General features: G+C 42.0%; 1 protein-coding gene across 1 annotated transcript in view; it reads left to right on the top strand.

Moving 5' to 3' along the window:
- The window catches only part of TULP3 (TUB like protein 3), a 63512-nt gene that overhangs the window by 33565 nt on the left and 3509 nt on the right, over positions 1-26438 (top strand). The window contains exons 3-10 of the mRNA XM_033118399.1: positions 12422-12581; positions 13616-13792; positions 19803-19936; positions 20318-20515; positions 22733-22845; positions 23627-23741; positions 25400-25498; positions 25936-26107. Of these exons, the coding sequence (XP_032974290.1) occupies positions 12422-12581; positions 13616-13792; positions 19803-19936; positions 20318-20515; positions 22733-22845; positions 23627-23741; positions 25400-25498; positions 25936-26107 (1168 nt within the window). The remainder of the gene's footprint in view (positions 1-12421; positions 12582-13615; positions 13793-19802; positions 19937-20317; positions 20516-22732; positions 22846-23626; positions 23742-25399; positions 25499-25935; positions 26108-26438) is intronic.

The following is a 26438-nucleotide window of genomic DNA, read 5'->3' as shown; positions in this document are numbered from 1 at the left end:
TGGACAAGGTCCCCGGAGCCCCTGGGCTCGGCGCTCTGAATTCTCCCCACGCCCTGGTGACAGTGCACACGGCAGACCTTGCCTGCTTTGGGCTGCAGGAGTACCTACCATCCTACCATCCACCCACCAGCTTGTCACCTGCCTCGCCATGTGTTTCCAGCTCCAGATTGATCAGTGAAATCCATTTCCAGGTTTAGGGATCCTTCAGGGCACCCTGATGCCCAAGGCTGAGGGCCACAACTGGGGTGACCTGTCCCCAGGGGAGCACGATTATAGCAACTTTTTTTTTCCTTTCATAACCAAGATTTTATTGGTGATTTTGAGGATAAGTACACAGACATTTCAATTTGTACACAATTCTTAATGTACGTAACAAAAACCTCAAACGTCATGTAGTTGTGATTCTTTTTCTAAAGTTATTCCATTGACTTTCCAGCTTACAATTTGGAGGCTAATTTTCCTTAGTAGAATATCAAGTACCAATACCTTCAAATGTTGTTATGCTGTTATATCAAAGTCCCGCTAATTCACAATTTAATATCATATACATGACATACTCAAATTTTCAATCTTTCACAGCACGTTAACAAAATGATTAGGGAAAACTGGACTGCCACGACCAAAGATGGTACAGAGTGTGCAAAATCATGACAGGGAGAGCAAAGATCAAGGAGTGGTTTTGTTTAGGAAATAATTCTACCAAAAACGGGAATAGAAGTAATTCACAATGTTCAAGACCTACTAAATGCATGACTGACACCAAATGACCACTTAATATGCTCTGTATTATAGGATATAAATACTGCCTCCATCTATGGAATGTTAAGCTGACACCCAAGACAATCAAAGCCTCCCATATTCAATATCCCAGTGTTTTCTGGTTGTACCAAAAAAATGAGCAACCAGCACATGATTTCACCTCTTTAAAAAAAGCATTGACACTTAAAAAATGGGATGAGGTGGAATTCCCTCCTTCTTAAAAACGTTTCTGGAGCTACTTGCATTTACAAACTAGTTAACAGAAATCTTCCTCTGGATTGTACAAGCAGGGAGACAGGGACCACTGATAAGACATGGTGTGATATTAATCTGACTTGGCTTCTTTCTCTCCTGCTTCCTCAGAGGCGGACTCTCCTCATTTTTCGTTTCTCCGTTTTCTGCAGGTAATCTTTAGTTTCTGGGTGAGCCACTTAGGCCTGTTTTCCCTTTGCTCCCCTTTCGCCTTTGGTTTGCTCTTTTTTGTGTGCAGATTTATCCTTTCCTGCCGCCTTGTTGGGCTTCGTTTCTACTTTTGCAGGAGCAGGTTTGGCTGACAACCTCGCCCACCTCCCCGAGGGCTCCTCCGCTGCCCCCGCTGGGCAGCGGGGCGGCGGGGCGGCGGGGCGGGCCGGGCCGGGTGCCTGCAGGCCGCAGCGCCAGAGCCTTGGCGAAGCTGGACTGCCTGGCAGCTGCTGCTCCTCCCTATAGCAGTTTTTATGGCTTGAAACCACTGCTAAGGTTAATATACCAGCGTTAGCCCCCCTGCAACCGGCTTCCTTTAAAGAGACCGGGAACTTTTTAAGCAAGTCTAGTTTTTCATGGCAGAGTGGGAAAACTGCAAGACACTTCCCAGCAGTTACAGATGGCTGCCTTTGCCCCTCCCTCCGCGGAGGCGCTGCCTCTAAGTGGGGAACCAGCTCGGGTTATGCATCTGTCGTGTTGGTGGGGGGTGTGAAATCAACAGTTCTTGCTAATACCGGAAAAAGTAAATAAAACGAAGAAACTAATCTTCCTCGGATCATGATTTTATATCCGAGTGTATGTTTATTCCTCCCACAAAGATCAGGATAATTGTGACGAGCCCTTACTTTCACATTCCATTGCATAGCAAACTGTATTTAAGGAGAAATAACCACAAAGCTTTAGATCTGAGTTTGATTTAGTTTTATAAGGCTAAATGGTACATCCCTTGTTGACACTAAATGAAATCTATGGTCACCTACCAAATAAGGATAGAAGACGTACGTTTTTGAGTTTTGTGTCATTTCTGAATTTTGTATGTAGATATATTTTCTGGATTTTTAAAGAAGATCGCCCAAATATTTTATAATTTTTATTCTTTTCAGTGAGAATGCTACATGTGGTATGTATGTAGTATAAATGTTGGAATTTTGTGAGCCTTTTTATAGCACAAATATTTTTTAATTATGTCTTTAATGATATATGGTAAGAATTCAAATAATACAAAACGTATTTGATCAAACATCCCCCCCACCCCCGCTTGGCTCAGTTCTTTGCTAGGGGCTGTCACTGATTTCTAATTTATCTTTACAGAGATAGGTAATGAATATAGACATACAATTGTATTGAATTGTTTTGTATTCGAGAAAAATCTCTTTGGCATTAAGATGTATAAATGTTGGCATTAAATAGTGTATGAGAATACTGTCAGAGCCCCAAATGCTACCATGTGCGTAAGGAGGAGGTCCCCCACACGGACGAGCCTGAAGCAAGAAAGGCAGCAAGGGAGGTAAACAGCTGGGAATCAGAAGATTTTGGTTCCAGTACTTCCAGCTCTGCCACTAATTAGCTGTGTGAATTTAGATGAGATCCTCAAATTTGATGGGCCCCAGTGATTTCATCTCTAAAGTGAGATCAAGCTGGATAAAGTAATAGAATGTTAAAAAGGATTTTGGAGTATGGCAGTTGGAGAGAGCTGGCATACAGGTAGGTGGAGGGAAGCCAGTGTCTTGGGGGGAGGCTCCCAGTCCAGGGTATGCTTACTGATCTGAGGAATACAGTGTGCTCCCACCAGTGACAGTGGCTTACTCCGGCTGTGATTGTCTGGCAGTGGTTTTGAACAGCTTTATGGAGATATACTTTACATACTATAAATACGCACCCGTATTTATGGGTGAAAAGGCTTATCCATGTTGTAGCATATATTAGTACGTCCTTCCGTTTTGTGCACATACCACATTTTCTTTATCCATTCATCAATTGATGCACATTTGGGTTGTTTCTACTTGTTGGCTCTTACAGGTAATGCTGCTTTGAACATTTGTGTACAAGTTTTTGTGTAGAGATGCTTTAATTTCTCTTGGGTACAGATCTAAGTATAGGGATACCACAGTGTACCTGATATACCTTGGGTAGTAGGAGTGAGATTGCTGGGTCATATGGCAACTCTATGTTTAACATTTTAAGGAACTGCCAGACTGTTGTCCAAAGGCACTGAGCTATTTTCCATTCCCATCAGCAATGTATGAGGCTTCCAGTTTCTCCACATCCTTGCTGATACTTGTTATTGCCTGTCTTTGATTATAGCCATTTTAGTGAACATGAAACCATATCTTATTATGGTCTTGATTTGCATTTCCCTAATGACTAATGATGTTGAGCATTTTTTAAAATACTTAGTGACCATTTGTATGTCCTCTTTGGAGAAATGTCCATCCAAATCCTTTGGCTATTTTTAAATTGGATTATTGTCTTTTTGTTGTTGAATTGTAAGAGTTCTTTACATAGTCTAGACCCAAGTTTCTTATCAGAAATATTATTTGTAAATATTTTCTCCAATTCTGTGGGTTGTCTTTTTTTTTTTTTTTTTTTAAGGAGGGCGCAGCTCACAGTGGCCCATGCGGGGATCGAATTGGCTACTTTGGTGTTATCAGCACCACGCTCTAACCAACTGAGCTAACTCAGTAAAAAGACAACCCACCCATTGTGGGTTGTCTTTTTACTTTCTTGATGGTATCATTTTTAACACAGAAGTTTTAATTTACTTTTTCTTTCGTTGTTTGCACTTTTGGTGTCATATCTAAGAAACCATTGTCTACTCAAAGTTACAAAGACTTGCTCCTATTTTTTCTTCTAAGAGTTTTACACTTTCTCTGATCTGTTTTGAGTTAATTTTTCTATATGGTGTGAGATGCAGGTCCAGCTTCCTTCTTTTGCATATCCAGTTGTCCCACCACCATTGATTGAAGAGCTATTCTTTCCCGTGGAGTATATTTTGCCTCTGTTTTTATTAGTTTCACTAGGGTGCTCATATTTTCAGGATATGTGGACACCATAGCTGGCTGTAGAATGTAAAGATTTTCACTCTTGTGATGTTCCTCTGATATGGACACACATTAGGTAGAAAACATTTATGCCATCTGGTGGACAAAGGATTAAAATACAACATAGTCCTTTGAGGTCAGGTTGCCCATCTATTTCTACACACCCCTCTGAGAGAGGCAGTGATCAGTGCATTGAATTGGTATTTTAAGAAGTCTGATTTACAACTTTTCATTTTATCTTATGATCTCACTTTGTGTGCCAGGAAGGTTAGTTATTTGGTGCAGTCTCCCTGGTTACCTAGTCGGGTGCTGCAGGTGTGTCCCTTGTGTGGGCTGTATGTGCCCTCCTGATGTAGAGTTTCGGTTGCTGATTGATCCTCGGGCTGATTGGTTGTGAGGACTGGCTGTGATGACAGTGGAGGAGCTGCTGTGCAGGGGCTGGCCCTATGGAGCAGGAGTCACTGTAGCAGGGCTCTGGTGCCTGCCCGGTCTGCCCACTGGGTGTGTCATCCTCAGAGGCGCTCGAGTGGTGCTCTGGCTCTTTCTGAAGCTGGCCACCGGGTGTGTCAGCCCTGGGGCCCCGCTGCAGGTCAACTTCAGCCTGGGACCACCTGGCATGAGCCACAAAGCAATCCACAAATGGTTGTCACCTGCGCTGGGCTTGGAGGTGCCTCAAGAGGCCATCTGTGAACCAAGGCCGGCTGCCACCAGTGCTGGGCTTGGGGTTGCTTAGCAAGAGGCTCGGGGCACACCAAAGCCAGATGCTGCTACTTTGGGTTTTGTGAACCTTTGAGAGATTTTAGGAAAGTCCACAGCATGAGTCAAGACAGGTCATTTGTATGGAAAAACCACTTGAGTGAGCTTGGGTGGGCCCGAACGTTAGATGGGGTGGGATCTCAGGGAATTATCAGGTCAGGGTAGCCAAGTTGATGAAGACTCAGATATGATGGCTGCTTGCATCTGCACACTGGGAGGGGGTAGGGTTAACAAAGAAACAGTGGATTCTGCCAGCATTTTTGTCTGAGAGAAAGCTGCCCCTCTCGCCTTTGTCCTGAAGCCAGACAAGTTCCTCCCTGAATGTCCCTGGCAACTTTCAAGCTGCTGCCCCAGCGCTGGAGTTCAGAGCTAGTAAGTCTGTGCGTGGTCCCTGGGAACGCCTGGGACTCCAGCCGCCCTCTGTCTCCCTCAGCCATGATCTCCGCTGGTTTTCACAACCAGAAGTTGTGGGGACTTCTCTTCCCGGCACTGGAACCCTGGACTGGAGAACTTGGTGTGGGGCTGGGACCCCTTGCTCCTCTGGGGGACATCTGCAGCCGAGATATCCTTTCTGCTTTTTAATCGTCACGCATAGGCCCGTTCCTCGTCTCTGTGCCTCCTACCAGTCTTGAGTATGACCGTAGTTATAGGACTTCCGTTCAGCTAGACTTCAGGCGATTCTCAGTGATGGTTTTGTAGTTTAGTTGTAGTTTTGATGTGGTCGTGAGAAGGGGCAAGCACAGCGTTTGTCTATTCTGCCATCTTGACTGGAAATCTGATTATTTTATTGGACTAAGCCCTTTGATGGAAACGCCCCCCTTCCCCCCATCTAATCTCATCTTTATTTCCTCGTTTATTTTGGCATCACCATTTGATATTTTGCCCTCAGGATAGTAGGGCATATTACGGGATTCTGCAGAAGATGGATTCTTTGACTTATTGTTCAATTTCAAGGAAATTGGGAAATGGAAGGTTTATTTTATGTGGCACTTACAGCCCTGAAGGCCACATATTTTAATTGCATATGAAGGCATTGGTTCACTTCCTGACTTCCCTGACTGTCCCCGAGGTTCGTAAGGAGTCCTTTGTTGATGCAGCCTCGTTTAAAGCACTCTTAGCTTTTTAGGGAAGGTACAACATAAAGGAAATATGAGTTGACATTGTTACATTGAAATTTAGTTAGCACCTCTTTTCTACCGCATCCATATTATGTGAGGGTGAGTAGAATGTTAAATCAGGTGACAGTTTTCACCAAATTGCAGTTTGCCCATGTGTAAAATTTTTAATCTAGTTGTCAATAAAAGTGAGTTTGTGTTGAAGGTGATAGAGAAAGGCTTCACCACATCGTCACGGCCAAGAATCTGGTTGGCCTTTACAGGTCTGAGAACGTGGTTTTGTCAGTGAGCCTAGCTGTTAACATGTGACGTCTAGCTCTTTGGCTCCCCTCTTCTAGACCGCAAGCAGAATTGTCCTTTGGCACAAACCACACTAGTCTAACTCACAACAGTCTGTTATGAGACCAGATGTCAGGTCATTAATTTACAATGAGAACTCTAACTCTTCCAGCATGCATTCGTCTCCACGTAATTCTCTGTTCTTTGGAATATGATGCGTAAGAAGTTAAATTGAAAATTAAAAGTGTGATTGGTAAGCAAGGAATCAGAGGAAACAAAATTAGATAGTGCTGAGGGATATTTCATCAAGGCTCTGAACAAGCCTGATGGACTTTTTTGTGCTCAAAGGGAGTGAGATCCCTGAGGAAACAGAATGAATGCTCTTGTCTACCAGGTTCAGCATTTCCTGTCTTGGACAGGCTGGATAAACTCTATCAGGTTCTAGCTCTTTGGTTCCCCTTTTCTGGACCCCAAGCAGAATACTCCTTTTCTACAGAATGTTTTTTCTTTACATATGTTAATAAAATGGACTAGCTGTAGCTTGTGTTTTTGTTTCATCAATTTTTTCACAGTTACGAGACTATATGAAACTAAATACCTGTGGCCATGTAGATGAGATGTGGCAGTTTCTCATGTCTTTATACTTCATATTTATCATCTCTTCATGCAGGTTACTTCTTACCCATTATACAAGACTTCTTAGTTTCTAGAAGAACCTTATCGGCAAGTTCTGTGGGGAGGACCTTATTATAATCTCCTGTGTATTTAGTGTCCCTGGTATGTTAAGTTCTGTCTATTCATATTAATTCATGAATCTCAAAATAATCTCAAAAACCCCAATGATTCCTTCCCAACTTGCTCTAAGTTCTTTCTTTATTCTTGATGGTATAGTCCATTTTTGGCTCATTATCTTAGCTCCCCAGTCTTTTTCCTAATACAGTAAGTCCTCACTTAATGTTGTTGATAGGTTCTGTGACTTAAAGTGAAGCAATGTATAGCAAAACTATTTTTACCATACTATTTTTACTCTTGATGTAAACAAGAGTAAAAGTGCTATGTATCCCATCAACAGTATAACGAAATGATATTGGATGAAACAATGTTGTTCGAGGACCTACTGTAAACAAAGGTGAGAGGATAAAAATAGTTCTGTTTCTTCTTTGCCTTCTGAATTTGTCTGAGCTTTCATCAGTGCAGTTCAGGAAAAGCACATTTCCTTTTCTATCCATAGTCTTACCTCTTGGAGTAACTCTTCTTGTTAGTGGCACTTTTTAAAAGCAATATTAATGGAAAAAAGTAAATAGATGGCTTTTTGTATAGGAAACAGTAAAGTAGGGTATAATATCTTTACTTTTAAATCATGGCTTAATTTTTTAGCTTGGGACTTGGTATTTTCCTATTCTGAGCTATCCCAGATCCATCATAAGTTCTATATTATAAGCTCTTATTTGCCAAAGCTTAAAAATAGTACATCTGGCGATACCAAGATGGTGCAGTAGGTAAACACTGTCCGTGTCCGTAACCTTCTCTCACGACCACATCAAAATTACAGCTAATCTACATTATTGAGAATCGCCTAAAATCTTGCTCAACTGGAACCCTTTAACTAAGGACTTGCAGAAGAAGCCACCTCCAGACTGGTAGAAGGAGCAGAGATGCGTGTGACCATTAAAGATCGGGCGGGGTATTTAGGCTGTGGGGGGACACCGTGCCCTAGCAATTCGAGACACACCCAAGCCACTTCCAGTGGCTTTTTCATACAAACTTTCTGCCTTAGCTCATCCTGAAAGGTCTCTCAAAGGTTCTCGGGACCCAGACAAGCAGTATCTGGCTTGAGCACATCCTGTACCTCTAGCTGAGCAGCCCTAAGCCAGCATTAGCGGCAGCCGGCCTTGGTTCACAACTTGGCCTTTCAGGGCACTTCCAAGCATAGCACAGGCAGCAGCCATCTGTGGATTTCTTTGTGGCTCCTGTGGGGTGGCCCCGGGTCGGGCACGCTGTGGCTGAATTTGACCTATAGCAGATGACCTCCAAGGTGGTTTTGGGGCTTGTGCTCACAGTGCCCAGCTTCAAAACGAGCTGGAGCATCACCCAGCCACCTCCAAGGATGACACACCCAAGGGGCGTATTGGGCAGGCACCAGAGTCCTGCTGAGGGAGATCCTGCTCCATAGGATCAGCCCCTGCACAACTCTTCCGCTGTAGTCAAGGCCAGTCCTCACAACCAGTGAGCCCAGGGTCAGTCCCTCACATTGATGTGCAATTATCAACCAAGGCTCTACTATGAGAGGAGGGCACACACAACCCATACAAGGGACGCACCTGGAGCGTGTGGTTCACGTGACCAGAAAGACTGTGCCACTGAACCCCACCGCACACCTACTGAATAAGGCCACTGTACTAAGACCAGAAGACATAGCAGCCGTACCTAATACATAGAAACAAACACAGCCAAAATGGGGAGACAAAGAAACATGTCCCAAATAAAAGAACAGAACAAAGCTCCAGAAAAAGAACTAAGCGAACAGAGATAAGCAATCTATCAGATGCAGAGTTCCAAACACTGGTTATAAGAACGCTCAGTGACCTCAGGGAGAACTTCAACAGAGAGATGGGGAGCATAAAAATGGAGATGGAGGGGCGGTCGGATGGCTCAGTTGGTTAGAGCGCAAGCTCTCAACAATAAGGTTGCTGGTTCAATTCCTGCATGGGATGGTGGGCTGCGCCCCCTGCAACTAAAGAATGAAAATGGCAACTGGACTTGGAACTGAGCTGTGCCCTCCACAACTACATTGAAGGACAATGACTTGGAGCTGATGGCCCCTAGAGAAACACACTGTTCCCCAATATTCCCCAATAAAAATATTTTAAAAACAGGGAGATGGAAAACATGAAAAAGAAACACTCAGAAATAAAGGCTACAATAATGGAAATGAAGAATATACAAGGTCTGACAATTAAGTTTGTGAACTTGCCACCATGCGCTTACATTGACAGCACTGTACATACAGCTCAGTAAGGTTTCATAACCTTGGAAAATCAGTGTCTTACAGCTGTGTTTGTGTTGACGTGTGGCGGTGTCTTGCTGAGTAACATTTATTATTATTGTTGCATGTTTTTGTGTGCTGTTAAAAGAATGAGCTTGAATTAGAGCAACAAACAAACATTGAATTTCTTCTTAAACTTGCCAAGAGTGGAAGTGAAATCAGGAACATGTTAGTCCAAGTTTATGGGAATAATGCCTTGAAGACAACAGCAGTGTACAAGTGGAATAAACATTTTTCTGAGGGGAGAGAACATGTTACTGATGAAGAGAGGTCAGGGCAGCCAGTAACGAGCAGAACTGATGAAAACGTTGCAAAAGTTTGTCAAATTGTGTATCGAAATCGTGGCCTGTGAGAAGCATAGCAGACCAAGTAAACATCGATAGAGAAACAGTTAGGAAAATCTTAACTGAAAATCTTGGCACCAGAAATGTGTGTGCAAGAATGGTTCCAAAGGAGCTTACCAATGAACAAAAGCAAAGGAGAGTTGACGTTTGTCAAGACATTTTGGAGAGGCAAGACGATGTTTTGGGCCATATTATCACTGGTGATGAAACATGGGTGTACCAATATGACCCTGAAACAAAGCATCAAAGTGCACAACGGAAGTCAGCCAATTCACTACCAAAAAAGTTCTGCCAGTCCAAATCAAGAGTCAAAACGATGTTTTGATATCAGAGGGATTATTCATTATGAATTAGTACCAGTTGGACAAATAGTTAACCAAGTTTACTATTTGGAAGTGCTGAAAAGCCTGCGTGAAAAAGTTAAGATAAAAATGACCTGAACTTTTCTCCAACAATTCATGGCTCTTGCATCACGACAATGCACCAGCTTACATGGCACTGTCTATGAGGGAGTTTTTAGCCAGTAAACAAATAACTGTATTGGAACACCCTCCCTACTCACCTGATCTGGTCCCCAATGACTTATTTCTTTACACGAAGATCAAGGAAATATTGAAAGGAAGACATTTTGGTGACATTCAGGACATCAAGGGTAATACGACGACAGCTCTGATGGCCATTGCAGAGAAAGAATTCCAGAATTGCCTTGAAGGATGGACTAGGCACTGGCATTGGTGCATAGCTTCCCAAGTGGAGTACTTCGAAGGTGACCGTATTGATATTCAGCAATGAAATATGTAGCACTTTTTCTAGGATGAGTTCGCGAACTTAATTGTCAGAACTCGTATTACAGGGAATCAGCAGAAGATTAGATTAAGCAGAGGATCTGACCAGCGATGTAGAAGATAAGGTAGCAGAAAACACCCAACTAGAACAGCAAAAAGAAAAAAGAATCCAAAAAATTGAGGAAGTTTAAGGGACCTCTGGGACAATATCAAGCGTACCAACATTTGCATTATAGGGGTAGCAGGAGAAGAGAGCAAGAAATTGAAAACCTATCTGAAGAAATAATGACAGAAAACTTCCCTAACCTGGTGAAGGAAATACACATACAAGCCCAGGAAGCACAGAGTCCCAAACAAGATGAACCCAAACAGGTCCACACCAAGACACATCATAATTAAAATGCCAAAGGTTAAAGACAAAGAGAGAATCCTAAAAGCAGCAAGAGAAAAGCAGTTAGTTACTTACAAGGGAGCCCCCATAAGACTGTCAGCTGATTTCTCAACAGAAACTTTGCAGGCCAGAAGAAATTGGCAGGAAATATTCCAAGTGATGAAAAGCAGCAACCTACAACCAATATTACTCTCCTAGCAAATCTATAATTTAGAATTGAAAGACAGATAAGGAACTTCCCAGACAAGAAAAAGCTGAAGGAGTTCATCACCACTAAACCAATATTACAAAGACTCTTAGAGGGACTTCTTTAAGATGGGAGGGGGGTTAAGGGTGGGTGAAAGGGGAAGGGATTAAGAAGTTGGTTGTTATACAGTAGCCATGGGGATGTAGGGTATAGCTTAAGGAATATAGTGAATAATATTGTAATAACTAGGTATGGTGCCAAATAGGTGCTAGATCTATCAGGGTGATAGATGGGAATGGGGTTGGGGACAGGGTGAAAAAGGTGAAGGCATTGAGAAATGCAAAGTGGTAGTTAATACAGTAGGGAGAATAAAGTCAACAATGTTGTAAAGATCATGTAAGGTGCCAGATGGGCACTGCACTTATCGGGGGATCACGTCATAGACTGTGTAGATGCCTGACCAACGCATTATACACCTGAAGCTGAAGTAGAATAATATTGAATGTCAACTATAACTAACTATATAGGTATATATAGTCACAGGGTGTGGAGTACAACATAGGGAAGATAGTTGATGGTATTGAAACAGCTATATAAGATGTCAAGGGTAGTAGCTTGGGGGGTGAGTTATCACTTTATGAGGGGTTTAAACGTCTAACTATTGTGTTGCTTTGTACACCTGAAACTAATAAAAAAAAAAATAATGTGGAAAAAAATAGTATATGTTAGTTAGTACCTTCCTTTCTATCTTGTTGGATTTTTTTCTCATAGTCTCTCGTGCTTTTTTTCCTGACTTTTCTTGCTACCTTATTCTATATCTTGGTTTTATCCTTGGAGTTGATTGCTTTCTATTTTGAATGTTCCAATTGATACTTTTTTTCCTTCTTGCCCTTGCCCCTAATTTGTTTGATTTTGTTTGATTTTGAATATGTAAAAAGGGGCAAGAAAGCAAAGCGTATTGCTCTTTTGCTAACTAAAACGTGAAAATATTTGGGGTTGAGAAGATAATAAGTTTTATTTTTTTCTTTCAATTACAAAAGGAAAATTTAAAAATGTAGAAAACTAGAATAAGGAAAATAATCATTCATATTCTACCACTTAAAGAATATGGTTTTTTTGTATTCCTTTATCTTTTCCCCTGTGCATATATGTTTACATAGTTTAAACTTGTGATCATGCATTGATAATAGTATCATAATTACTATATATATTAAATAGACTTGGCTCATGGTCTCAGCTTGGGTAGGAATGCATTTGTATCTCTATATATATCTGTCTATCTATCTATAGATTCATTAAGTATTAAATGAAATGAATGCATCCTTGCACCTATGTGGGCCTCAATTTTCTCATTTCTTAAGTGGGAAAATTAATTTACAAGAGGTTTTGTAAGGATCAATGAAACACTGTAAATGTAACAGGTCACTAGGACTGGTCATAACTCTCCTGGCTATAATATCACAATATTTTCCTAGAGAGCATTGCTGGAGAAGAGGCAGAGAAAAAAGCGCCTGGAGCCACTCATGGTGCAGCCCAATCCAGAAGCCAGGCTACGCCGATTAAAGCCAAGAGCTAGTGAGGAGCAGACTCCTTTGGTGGAACCTCAGACCCCTCACAGCGATGTCGTCCTGCAGGGTGTGTATTCAGGCAGCATCTCTGACTGCTGCTGTTCAGTTTTTACAAACCTTAGAGAAAGCAGGAGGCGTCTTAGAGGGGCCAAAGAAACAATAATGGCATCATGACTATGCTACCTTCATAAATTATTATAACCAAATTCTGGGTCTTTGAGTTATAATAAAAGCAATGGTCTAATCAGTAGAAGATGCCTTAAATTTTATGTCCATCCTAAAGCTGTTGTTTTAGATGCCAAATGAATTAGTCCAGAATAGCCTATTTGAGAGGCTTGTAGTCTTTTTTTAAAGATTTTTTTTGGGGAAGGGGACCAGGACTTTATTGGGGAACCGTGTGTACTTCCAGGACTTTTCCAAGTCAAGTTGTTGTCCTTTCAATCTTAGTTGTGGAGGGCGCAGCTCAGCTCCAGGCCCAGTTGCCTTTGCTAGTTGCAGGGGACGCAGCCCACCATCCCTTGTGGGACTTGAGGAGTTGAACCAGCAACCTTGTGGTTGAGAGCCCACTGGCCCATGTGGGACTCGAACCGGCAGCCTTCGGAGTTAGGAGCACGGAGCTCTAACCGCCTGAGCCACCGGGCTGGCCCAGGAGCTTGTAGTCTTGATTGTTACCTCGTGGCAGAGTTAATCTTGCAGCCAGGAGTAGGTAGAGAGCATCCATTCCTCTCATAGATAGGACTGAAAGGATCGTCTGAGATGATGAGGGGTAGAAGGAGGAATAGGGTTAAGAGCCTCTGACTCCATCCCCCGGAGCTGTCGGCTTGGATGGGATTTGAATTTTGCAGGACCTGCTTTGTTTCCATAGACTTATTTTTAAGTTTCTAAAGACAATATCAACTACATTTTATTTAAGTAAGAGTCAGAGCACATTAATAAAATGAACACCGATCCTGGATTCCTCTGTTGACAAATGTCCCCGTGGGTGTTAAGGAAAGAGAAGTGAAATGGTTTGGGGCTTCTTAATTCTCATCATATACATCAAACCCACGTAGCTAAATGGTAGGTTATACTTTCTCTCTTTCCTTTTCTTTCGGCCCGTAGGAATCGACGGCCCAGCTGCTTTTCTGAAGCCAGATGCTCAAGGTTCAGAAACCAAACTTCATGTTGTCTCAGTTGGCTCTTCTGCTACAGAAGAGGAGATGGAAGGAAGTGTTGATGGGGAAAGCAGTTTGGACACTGCTTCCAAGCCAGATCTTCAGGAAATTCTCCAAAAACACGGTGAGGGTTGGTTATAATCTTCAGGCATTTAATCATCTTAGTCATTTATAATCTTTTCCTTTACTGTCGTTGACATTGTTGGTTGATAATCCAGATCACTCAAAATTGCATATAATGTGGCTTAGGGCTTTACTGAGGTGACAGTATTAAGCATCTTTGACATCTGAGAATTGGTTATTGTCAACAATAGTATTTATCGTACTGCTTCAGAAAAATAAGTCAAACATAAAATGAATCAAATGTAAAATATCAGCAGATTAGCTACTATATATGCCTATTTCTTTCTTTTTGATATTTTTAGTTCCTACTCTCTTCCTTTGACAAGGTTGCCACTCTGCCTCCATTTCACAGTTTTATATTGATCTAGTGGTAAGGGGAAAGATAAGTAGCCAGCTTAATGGGAACACAAATTGGATCAAAATATACTTAAGCTAATACTTTTTCCACTGGAGTCTGCTTACTGCCAATTGGAGTTACCATTTCCATACATATTCCTATATATTTCAGAGGTTCCTTTTAGTCTTTTATTCCTTCTTAGAAAAATAACTTTAGAGGAGAAGAAATTGATTGTCTCCTTTTCAGATGAGAAGACTGAAGCCCAATAATGAATAAATATTTATCAGCTGCCTACTTTGTAATAGGTAGGCATTGCTAGATCCGGGGCTATATGAATCAGGAGATTGTACCACAGAATGTTAGAATAGAGGTACATTCAAACACATGCATATATGAGGTGTGATAAAAAAATAGAGTGAATGCTGCTGCCGAGTGCCATTCAACGGAAAGACAGTGATCTTCCACATGGGAAGCGGCGCATCAAACCTCAGTAACAGTGTGTGACAAGTTTCAACTTGCTCAGTGCAGTCAGTCAGGTGTGAGCTACGGTTGAGAGAAGGTGTGTTTTAAAGTGTGCCGTAAATCATCCTCCATCGTGACAGCACTCCATGTCACACATTGCTTCTGGTATACAGCAATTTCAAATAAAAACATTACGTGTGTCATCATCTACCTTATTCATTGGACCTGGCACCGTGCGACTTCTGGCTCTTTCCCAAAGTCAAAATGATTCCGGACATCGAGGCAGCCAAAACAGCGCAACTAAAGACACTCACAAAAGAGGATTTCCAAAACTGCTTCAGAAAGTGGCAAGTACGATGGGATAAATGTGTTCGAAGCAAGGGGGATTAATGGCAATATGTCTTTTACTGTAATTTTTTTTAAAATTTAAACATTCACCATATTTTTTTATCACACTTCATATTCGTTCATTTAGAAAATATGTACTGAGCATATACTATATATTAGGCATTGTTCTAGGCACTTAGGATACGATAGTAAATAAGGTTTCTGCTGTCATGGATCGTTTATTCTGATTGAGGCTCAATGCTTAAATTGAGGTTTCATGCACTTACATAGCCAAGAGAGCATAGAGAAGGTTGCCTAGCCCAGAGTTGAAGGTTTGGAAAGCTTTCCAGGGAAAAGTGATATCTAAGCTAGAGCATGATGCAGGAAGAAGAGCTGGCCAGTTCTGAATGGCTGGAGCTGAGAGTAGGACGTGCTAAGGTTTGGAAGGGAAATATAGAGAGAGGAGCTTGGAGAGGTAAGTGGGCTCTTTTCTCAATTATATAGGACATTGTAGGCCATATTAGGAATTTGGACTTTTATCTGAAGAGTAATAGGAGCTGATGAGGGATTTTAAGCTGAGATATGATGTCATCAGACTTGGGCTATAGAAAATTACTCTGCACCATAAAGAATGAATTGGAAGTTGGGCAAGTCTAGAAGCAGGAAAACGAATTAGTAGATGGTTTGGCTGATGGCCTGTCCTAGAGTTATAATGTGGTGTATGCAAGAGTAGAAAACAGGAGAAATAGAATTACACTGACAGGGCAATGAAAAAGGGACAAGAAAGAAAGGCATCAAAAGGAGGTGGCGATGGGGGGCGGCCGGATGGATGGCTCAGTTGGTTAGAGCGCGGTGCTCTTAACAACAAGGTTGCCGGTTCGATCCCCACATGGGCAGCTGTGAGCTGCGCCCTCCACAGCTAGATTGAAACAACTGCTTGACTTGGAGTTGATGGGTCTTGGAAAAACACACTTAAATAAATTTTTAAAAAGTTAAAAAAAAAAAAAAGGAGGTGATGGTTAAGCTGAGCCATGAAGGATGCATGTCCTGTGTACAGATGTCACATGTGGAAGCAGCTGGACTCTGACATTTTGAATGTCTTTTGTATGTCAGCCATTTGGCATGTGTTATTTCAATTAATATCTATAACAGTACTTTGAGGGGTTTATACATATTAGTTTCTCCATTTTACATACATGAAAATCAGTTCTCAGAGAGAGGCTGAGTCATTTGTCCCAGATCACACTGGTAGTCAGGTGGTAAACGGGCAGAAGAAATAACATGTGCAGAGGTGTCAGGCGTGCAGACGGGGTCGGTGACCAGAGTGTGGGTGTGGCAGAGGCTGTGGAGGGAGATATGTTGGAGCCTAGCCCTGGAGCCGACTTGCTTGGTTTGCACATCCAGTCTGCCACATCTGGCTGGGGAAGGGCAAAAACCCCTAACTTTTCTCTGCCAGTTTCCCGACTGTAATGAGAATGTGATCTTGGTACTTCCATATCACTTTACTGCCACTGATATTGACAACAAAAGAAAAAGCAAAGAGAACTTTCAGTTTAACTGAAAGCTAGTTTACTTACCCTAAGTCACCCAGCTAAATAATGGCAGACCTAGACTTTCTGATTCTTAGTACAGTTCTTGATCCCTTACTGTACATGCCAAGGTGTCCCCTTTTACCTGCCTTACTAAGTGACTGCTGTGTTCTTTCTCAGACCTGGCCTTTCTGTGCCAGATGCATTAATGCCTTTCATGTCTCAACAGGTTGCATCTTACTTAAAACCCATTCAGTGCTCTCTCTCGATTAAGATTTAAGAGGTGTCAGTTTGGCAGATTATAACCCTTAAGTAGGTCCAATTGGCTTGTCTTAGAAGCTTGGGAGAAATCTTTGCTCTCCATCTTAAGACACATACTCACGTAAACTGAGTTCTTGGTATAAAAATGGCATTTGGAAACATAGCATTAAGTAAAGATTCCCGTATGGTACTGAGATCCCAAGAGTTTCATGCCATTTTGCTACCAAAAAAGGTTAATATTTTAGAAAACAAAAGAAAAAATGTCCTTTACAAACCAAAGAATTATTTTACAGTAGCTTTATTGAGCTATTATTCACATACCATACAATTCACCTATTTAAAGTAAACAATTCATTGGTGTTTAATATATCCGCAGAGGTCTGCAACCATCATCAGTCAATTTTACAATATTTTCATGACCCCCAAATTTTTCATGACCTCATACCTGTTAGTAATCACTTCCCATTTCTCTCCAACCCCCCGCCCCCAGCCCCAGCAATTTCCCATCTCCTTTCCTTCCATCTGTGGAGTGCCCTATTCCCGGCATTTCATACAAATAGAATCATATACTATGTGGTCCATACGACTGGCTTCTTTCACTTAGCATAATGTTTTCAAGGGTCATCCATGTTGTAACATGGGTCAGTACTGCATTCCTTTTATTGTTGAATAGCATTACGTTGTGTAGATATGCCATATTTTATCTTTTCATCAGTTGATGGACATCTGGGTTGCTTCCGCTTCTGGCTAGTATGAATGATGTTGTTGTGAACATTCATGTATAAGTTTTTGTGTGGAGACATGTTTTCACACGAGATTTTCTAACTGGCCTTTGCCTTGTCATTGGGTGCCCTTGAGAAAAGCTAACACCAATTTTGTTAACTGTGTAAAAATAGATTGTCACTGTCCCTCTTCTGAGATGGTTGAATGTGGGCAGGAAACAGTTTGGAGAAAAAAGCCACACTGCTTGTTGCTAAGTCTACTTATAAATTCATGATTTGGGAGCTACTTTAACTATTATTTGGGGTATAATGTCACCCTACAGACTAAGGAAAAAAGGGCTTTAGTTTCAGTCTTAGCTCTGCCTCTTGCTCTTGGGCAAATGACTCACATGTAAATATGAGTGCCATACTTCCTTTCTAACATGCATCACACTTTTTTCTATGTGTGTTCCTCTCCACATATGTCCCATAAACAAATAAGAAACAAAAGACTACTAGTATCTCCTCCTCAAACTCATACAAATATGAGGATAAAATGAAAAATTAGTTTTTAATCAAATAGTTTTTAATTTTCTATAAGAGGTGCTTCATAAATCCAAGGTAAGGCTGGCCCGGTGGCTCAGGCAGTTGGAGCTCCGTGCTCCTAACTCCGAAGGCTGCCGGTTCGATTCCCACATGGGCCAGTGGGCTCTCGACCACAAGGTTGCCAGTTCGATTCCTCGAGTCCCGCAAGGGATGGTGGGCGGCGCCCCCTGCAACTAAGATTGAACATGGCACCTTGAGCTGAGCTGCCGCTGAGCTCCCGGATGGCTCAGTTGGTTGGAGCGGAGTCCTCTCAACCACAAGGTTGCCGGTTCGACTCCCGCAAGGGATGGTGGGCTGTGCCCCCTGCAACTAGCAACGGCAACTGGACCTGGAGCTGAGCTGTGCCCCCACGTCTGAGACTGAAGGCACAACCACTTGACTTGGAGAAAGAGTTCTGGAAGTACACACTGTACCCCAATAAAGTCCTGTTCCCCTTCCCCAATAAAAAAAAAAAAGAGAGAATTAAAAAAAATAAAAAAAATAAATAAATCCAAGGTAGTAGCATTTCAGATATTCCCAATTCAAATTAGTTAGACTAAAAATGAACAAAATGCAGGGAAAAAAGGTGACTGATACAGAGAACAATGGATCATTGACTTTTTTTTATTGTGGTAAAAATACATAAGATAAAATTTACCATTTTAAACATTTTTAAATGGACAGTTTTGTGGCATTAAATACATTCACATTGTTGTGTAACTATCACCACTACCCATCTCCAGAACTTTTTCATTATCCCCAAATAAAATCTGTACCCATTGAACAGTGACTCCCCATTTACCTCTCTCCTCAGCCCCTGCCAAGCACCATGCTACTTTCTTTCTCTATGAATATGACTATTCTAGGTACCGCGTGGAGTCTAGGTACTAAGTGGAGTCGCACAGTATTTGTCCTTTTGTGTCTGGCTTGTTTCACTGAGCGTAATGTCTTCACGATTCATCCATGTTGTGGCATGAATCAGAATTGCATTCCTTTTTAAGGCTGAATAATGTTCCATTGTATGTATACACCACAATTTGTTCATCGGTTCATCGGTGGATAGATATTTGGGTTGTCTCCACCTTTTGGCTATTGTGAATAATGCTGCTCTGAATATTGGTGTACAAGTATCTGTTTGGGTCTCTGCTTTCTTCTGGGTATATCCCCAGAAGTGGAATTGCTGAATCATATGGTAATTCCATATTTAAGCTTTTTAGGAACCACCGTACTGTTTTCCACAGTGGCTGCACAATTTTACATTGCCACCAGCGATGCACAAGGGTTCTCGTTTCTCCCGGTCCTCACCAACAGTGCTTTCTGGTTTCTTTTCTTTTTTTTTTTTTTTTTTTTTTTTGATAATAGCCACCCCAATACTTGTGAACTGGTATCTCATTATGATTTTGACTTGTATTTCCCTAATGACTAGTGATGTTGAGCATCTTTTCAGGCACTTAATCCTTGGAGAAATGTTTATTCAAGCCTTTACCCATTTTTGAATTGGGTTGTTTGTTTTGTTGTTGAGTTGTAGGAGTCTTCACATATTAATCCTTTATAAGACATGATTTGCAAATACTTTTTCCCATATACATAATGTTTTAAAGAGCTAAATTAAGGTGGCAGCAGTGGGAAAGGAAAACAGGATGTATCTGAGTGAGATTATGAAGAAAGAATTGTCAAAATTTGGATAGAGTAACTGTGTTTTAAGTCAGAATAGCTTGGCATGTTTTAAGCAAGAAAATTAAAATTCTCTTTGGTTCAAAGATTTCTTCTTTAAATAAGTTGTTTTGACAGTTCTTCCTTCGCTGCCAGGTATCTCAGGTAGTTTGAACTTTGATGAGGAGGAGACTGATGGAGAGGAAGAAGAAGGAAAAAAATCAAGATCTCATTCACCATATTCAGAGGCAGAGAAACCGGATTCTACCTCCAGCCAGAAATCAACCATAGTATGTAGTTCTGAAACGGCTTCCGTTGGAGTTAATGTAACTGTTTCCTAAGTAGATCTTCAGCATTTAAATACCATTACTGAATGAGGTTGCTTCAAAAGATTTAAGCTCAAATTTAAAGTGCATGACCTCTTAATTTCTTGTGTCTCAATCCAGCTATTGTGAAACTCTGTCCCATTTTTGTTCTTAGTGCCTTCATTATTCCCAATGTTCATATGCTTATTTAACTTCTCAGAGTTTCCCCTTATTTTGTCAGAAGACTGAAGACATAGGGTTACATCAGTCAGTTATTTTATCCATTAAGTGTTCCTCAAAGAGAATATGAGGGTTCTGACCCAACCCCCTCTCGCCCCCGTTGCTCATGTGTGACTATTGTTTCAGGACACTGGAGCTTCCGGTACTGCAGCCCAACAACCTAATAACCAGCTGGGAGAAGTAGAGAATTTAGAGGACTTTGCTTATAGTCCTGCCCCTCGAGGCATCACAGTCAAGTGTCGGATAACCAGGGATAGAAAAGGCATGGATCGGGGTCTCTTCCCTACTTACTACATGCACTTGGAAAAGGATGAAAATCGGAAGGTATGAGAATTGATTCTTAAGACAGATCTTGAGAAACGGGGAAGAATTTTGTGAGGCCAGATTGTTGATGGGTCTCGTGACAGGGGACTAGCACTGGTATTAGACCAAGGCAGCCAGAAGTAGACTGTACTTACTAATTGCCAGGTGCTGTGCTCTCACTGTCTTCCAAGAGCTCATAGTCTAATAGGCAAAAGCTACCCCCACCCCAAAGAAAAGAGTTTCATCCAGAATGTAAGAAAATGGAAGGGAATATTTGAATATAGTTATGTTTACCTCCGTCCCTCTTTGGGGGTCAGGGTTGCTGCTGCGTGTTCTTTGGCTCTTATTTTTACTTTAGGAGAACATGACTTTGTGGAAGAAAGAGAGCAAGTTTTAGGGACTAGCAGGAATTGGAAATGTATTATAGAAGAGCACACAAGTGAAATGTCTGTTTCTCATCCCAGAAATTCTAATTTACTTTGTACATAAGTTTGAGACAATTTAATACTTGCTAATGAACAGTGTATTTTGTATTGATATCAGGTCCAAGTGGGTGATTTTAAGAGCCTGCAAATGAGATGATGCTAGTAGATATCATTGTTATTAGAATCACTGTTTATTGATTGTTTACAGTGTGCCAGACATGTGCTAAGTGCTTTATGTATGTTATCACCTATAATCCTATGACAACCTTGTAAGATAGGATTTATATCCCTGCTTTATGGACAAGGTAACTGGGGCTTAGTGATATAACTGTCCCAAGTCACACTGATAAGAGGCAGCCGGATTCAATCCCATACCTGTCTGGTTCTAATGTCCCCCGTTAGCTGCGACCACTCCTCTGCTTTCCTAGTATTGTCCAAGTCCAGTAGGATTTAGGAAGGACGCATAAATATGAGAGTATTCACATCACTGAAGTCACAAGGGTGATAAAAACAACAAAATACAAAGAACAAAAACAAAAACCCAACAAAATACAAAAAAACACTGTCGGGAATGCAGTTGCAGCAAAGAATGGGAAAGGTGGGTGTTCAGGATCCGTCTCCTAAAATTGGAAAGACTCTTATTCATGGAATCGGGTGAAGCTTTTTAAAAAGTCACTGGAGGTTTTAGCGATAAAGTTGTAAATAATTATATAGAGAACCAAGCCAGCAAATTTAGAAAGTTGTACAGTGGGGAAACCCGGACAGTGAATTCTGAGAAGCATAATGAGAGTTAGGAAAAGGAATAAAGACCCAGAGATTGGTCTTCTCTGAGGAAACACCACATGGCAGATGGCGCCAGGGCTGTGACAGCGAGAGACCCCCGGGCACCCTGGTGGAGGCCTCGGTGGCCTCTGTCTGGGTGGGGGTCGAGGCCGCAGAGCGCGTGTAGGCCAGTCCGAGGACAAGGAGCGGATGCCCTCCACCCAGCAGGCCGCCTGGTCAAAGACCCGATCAGGTCCCTGGAGGAGATCTGTCACTTCTGCCTGCCCATCAGGGAAGCTGAGATTCTTGGTTTTTGTCCCTGGGGGCGCCCCTCAAGGATAACGTTTTGAAGATTATGTCCATGTGAAAGCAGACTCGTGCTGGCCAGCAGATCAGGCTCAAGGCATTTGTCACCATTGGAAATTACAGTGGACGTGTTGGTCTGGGTATCAAAGGCTCCAAGGGGATAGCCACTGCAATCAGTGTGGCCATGATGCTGGCCGGTCTCCTCGCAGTCCTGATGCAGCAGGGCTCCTGAGGGAACAAAAGTGGCAAGCCCCACCCTTGCAAGGTGACTGGCCACTGTGGCTCTGTGCTGGTGGCCTCATCCCCTTCACCAGAGCAGGGACCCAAGAAGCTGCTGCTCATGGATGGTATCGAGGACTGCTACACTTTAGGCACGGGCTTCCCTGCCACCCCGGGCGACTTTGCCAAGGCCGCCTTTGATGCCATCGCCAAGACCTGCTGCTGTCTCACCCCCGACCTCTGGAAGGAGACCATGTTCACCAACTCTCCCTGTCAGGAGTTCGCTGACCATCTTGTAGAGACCCACACTCCGTGCAGAGGACGCAGGCTCTATGTGGCCACCACATAGTTTTATACGAGAAGTATAAAGTGAATCAAGTCTGTTTTTTAAAAAGAAAACTCAAAGATTTGACGGCCTGGTACATGATAGGCACTTGCTAAACATTTGCTAAGTGAATAGATACGAGAAACCATGGCGTGACTTGACTTGACTTCATGTGTGACTGACATTTTTTTCTTTTTCCAGATATTTCTGCTGGCAGGGAGAAAGCGGAAAAAGAGCAAAACATCCAACTACCTTATTTCCACTGATCCAACAGATTTATCTCGTGAAGGTCAAAGTTATATTGGCAAACTCAGGTGACAGCAGCCTTGTATCACTGTCCTATTCTTTCAGATGCTTTTATTCCTATTGTAAAAAAATAATACAAATGGAGCCACTTTAAAATGGAGCTGGAGCTGCCATCCCAGAGGAACTGCCTTATATGTCTTATGCCTCAAACCTTTGGAATGTTAAAACAGGGCAAAATAACCTTTGGACTGAGCCTAAAGCAACATTTTGTCCCAAAGAACTGTTTGCAAGGATAATAAGAAAGCAGATATGACTACTGGACTGATGGCTACCAGACTAAAAATTAAAAACATTGTTTAGAATTAGTGTCACTATGTTACCTTTACTGCACCAATAGAAACGCCTTTTTTCTAGTGCTGTGATTGTTTCCCTTCCCTTTCTCACAAATACCCCTTGCCTTTGTCTCCTAATCAGAACACTATTTGGGTTTCTGCCTGAATCAGTGCTTCCTGAATAGCTATTATTTTTTGATCTCAAATAAATTTTTATTTCCTCTCACTTTGGCCTTTTATTTTTACGTTAACATAGCACTGTACTTTCAGAACAATCCATATTTTTCCTACAGTGAGCATGTGTTGATGTTGCAATCTAAAGAAAAAACATTAAAAGAAAATCTAAGTCCTTTCTTTGTTTTAATGAGAGATCTTTGAAAAAGTGATGGTGAACATTTAGACATTTGGACAACAAGCAAATAGGCTTCCACTGTCACATACTTGTACCTCTCCCAGATTATGTTTGTGTAAGAGAAAAAAAATGGATCTTTATGGTGTCTTTTTCTTTTCACTCTAGGTCCAACCTCATGGGGACCAAGTTTACAGTTTACGACCATGGTGTCAGCCCAGCCAGAGCCAGAGGTCTGGTAGAAAACACCCATACCCGGCAGGAACTGGCAGCCATCTGTTACGTAAGAGCCAAACTCCTGACATGCTCTTTCTTAATCTCCTGTGCCCTGCTGGCACTTCTAACTTAACATAACCAACTCTGAACTCATAAACTTCCCTCCCAAGCTTGAATCTATTTCTGCGATCCCCTTTTCTGTCGCTGGTATTATTTTCCCTAAATATTCAAGTTTTCATTTTTTATGAATTGCCAAGTTATTTTTTTTACTGTTTTAAGATGTCTTGCCTATCTGCTCTTCTCTCTTCCTAATACCATTGTATTAACCCAGACTTTTATTCCTTCTTACCCACTGGCCAGAGGTTACAATAATTAGAAACTGGTATCTCTGCTTTTAGTCCTTTCTTACCTGCTGCCAGATAAATGTTCCTAAAACAGAGCTCCAGTTAATCCCACTGTGCTCCTCACTGTGTGCAGATGAAAGCCCTAACACGTTAGTCTTTCCTTTCTGGCTGTTGTGGGGCGCTCTCCCCGTCCTGTTCCCATCGTTCTAGCCCCAGTAGCCCTCTTGTCATGCCTTTGCTGCACCATGACCTTCCCTCACCCAAGAGCCGTCCCCCGCCCTTTGCCAAATCCCCCGATGTCTTTCCGGACCACTAGATGAGGTTGCCATTGCTTTGTGTACATCCCACTGTGCTTCCTCTTGAACCCAGGTTATATCACTAACCTCATCAACAGGAACCTTCTCCACCTGTTTGTAAACTCGTACTGCTACATCCACAGGGACACGGGGCCTGGCGCGTAGCTGGCATTCAGAGGATTGTTGAGGAAAGGAAAGCAAGAAGGCATTAACCCCACTCAGCTGTGCTTGATCCCAAAGTCTCAACATTTCTTAAGTTGGAATTAATCTCATTAATTAATTAATTAGTTAAGTCCTGTGAGATTTTATCTAGGTGACTGAGAACCATTTGACATAACACTTTATAATGTATAGTATTTTTCTCTTAGCTTCAGAATCAATGAAATATTTTAGCTATGCATGACTGTCGTGTGTGTATATGTATATGAATACACACACAAACATATATCCACCTCCTTAATGTGCTTATTTTGTTCCTGTTTAAGCTGCCTGACTTGACAAGTATTTGAGGTGTTTGCCTCCTGAATCAGCCTATGGAATTTACAGCGTAATTCTCATTGTAGATCACATAGTGCCCTGTTCTCACGGGAAGTGAATATTTATTGATGATGACAAGATTGGACAGTTTGTTCATAGTTGTCTCAAAGTTCACTTAAGATTAAAGAGTAAGAGTCAAGTTTCAAACCAGTAGAATCTATTTTAAATTCAAGTGTTCAATTTGGTTTAAAAAGAGGTGTAGCATCACTTTCCTGTCTTGGTTCTCTGTCTCTCTTTAACTACAGTACTAACAAAATAGCTTTTAGTGCTCTTGACGTTGTCAGCATTTTACATGGCCAAGAAAGTCTGTCAAAAATGGGGACTCAGGGTGGCCAGTTAGCTGAGTTGGTTAGAGCGCGGTGCTCTTAACAACAAGGTTGCTGGTTCGATCCCGGCATGGGCCACTGTGAGCTGTGCGCTCCTCAACTAGATTGAAACAACTTGACTTGGAGCTGAAGGGGCCTGGAAAAACACATTAAAAAAAAAAAAGAATGTGGTCTCGTTTTCCTTTCTGTTTCCACGTCCTGTCTTATTTTCCTACCTTCTAGGAAACAAATGTACTTGGATTTAAAGGTCCTAGGAAAATGTCTGTGATCATTCCAGGGATGAACATGAATCATGAACGGATCCCATTTCGGCCACAAAATGTGAGTAAGAACATATTTAATCAGCAAAAGACTCAAAAGGACAAGAATGTCCTGTATTGTATTAAAAGAATACAATACAGAAGAGATAAACCCCCAAATTACTGACTCTTCCCAAGCCCCAGGCTGGCGTGTTGCTCATTCTCTTCTTCAGGAGACCGTCACTCCACAGCCTCAGTGTGAGTGCAGTTGCAGAGCAGTTGCCGAAGTGCTTGGTTTTGCAGCCACCTAGTCCGCAAAGAGAAACTAGATCGTCTGTAGGAATCAAAAGAAAAACAACAAAAAAAAAACTGGCTTAGTTTTTGGCTTTCTTTATTTCTGTTTTCCCTTTTCTGAAATGGAGAAAACACTCCCCTACTCCACCTTCTGCCTCACGGAGTTGAGAACACATAGTTTTTTTGTGGTTCTCAGTACAAAGTAATGATTTTACTTTTGAACAGGACCATGTGAACTTGCTTTCCAAATGGCAAAACAAAACCATGGAGAACGTGATTGAGCTACACAACAAAGCGCCTGTCTGGAATGATGACACTCAATCTTATGTCCTGAACTTCCATGGTCGGGTCACTCAGGCGTCTGTGAAGAACTTTCAGATAGTCCACGAAAGTGACCGTAAGCCCACAGGAAGGGCTAGGTGGGAAGGGGGGGAAGGCGGTTCTTACACGGTGGGAAACGAGCATTTCCTGTCATTGATGGTCTATGTTCAGGAGAGCATTACTTAATAAACGCTTTCTTTGGAAAGACAAAACTCCAGTTTTACGGTAAAACTGCTGAAGCCCTGTGTTGAGGAGGACAGAAGATAGTGAGAGATTTCTTCCTGTGGCCGGTCAGAGAAGTCGTAGGCCAGGCTGTTTGGGAGCAAATGCAAATGACCTCACTCAGTACAGGGTCCTTGGCGCCCACAGGCTGTGCTGTTCCCAGCAGGCCACTCTCGACTCTTCTC

The sequence above is a fragment of the Rhinolophus ferrumequinum genome, chromosome 10 (assembly GCF_004115265.2).
Source record: "Rhinolophus ferrumequinum isolate MPI-CBG mRhiFer1 chromosome 10, mRhiFer1_v1.p, whole genome shotgun sequence".
Classification (NCBI taxonomy): domain Eukaryota; kingdom Metazoa; phylum Chordata; class Mammalia; order Chiroptera; family Rhinolophidae; genus Rhinolophus; species Rhinolophus ferrumequinum.
The sequence above is the reverse complement of the archived record's forward strand: the minus strand, read 5'-3'. Positions and strand labels throughout refer to the sequence as shown.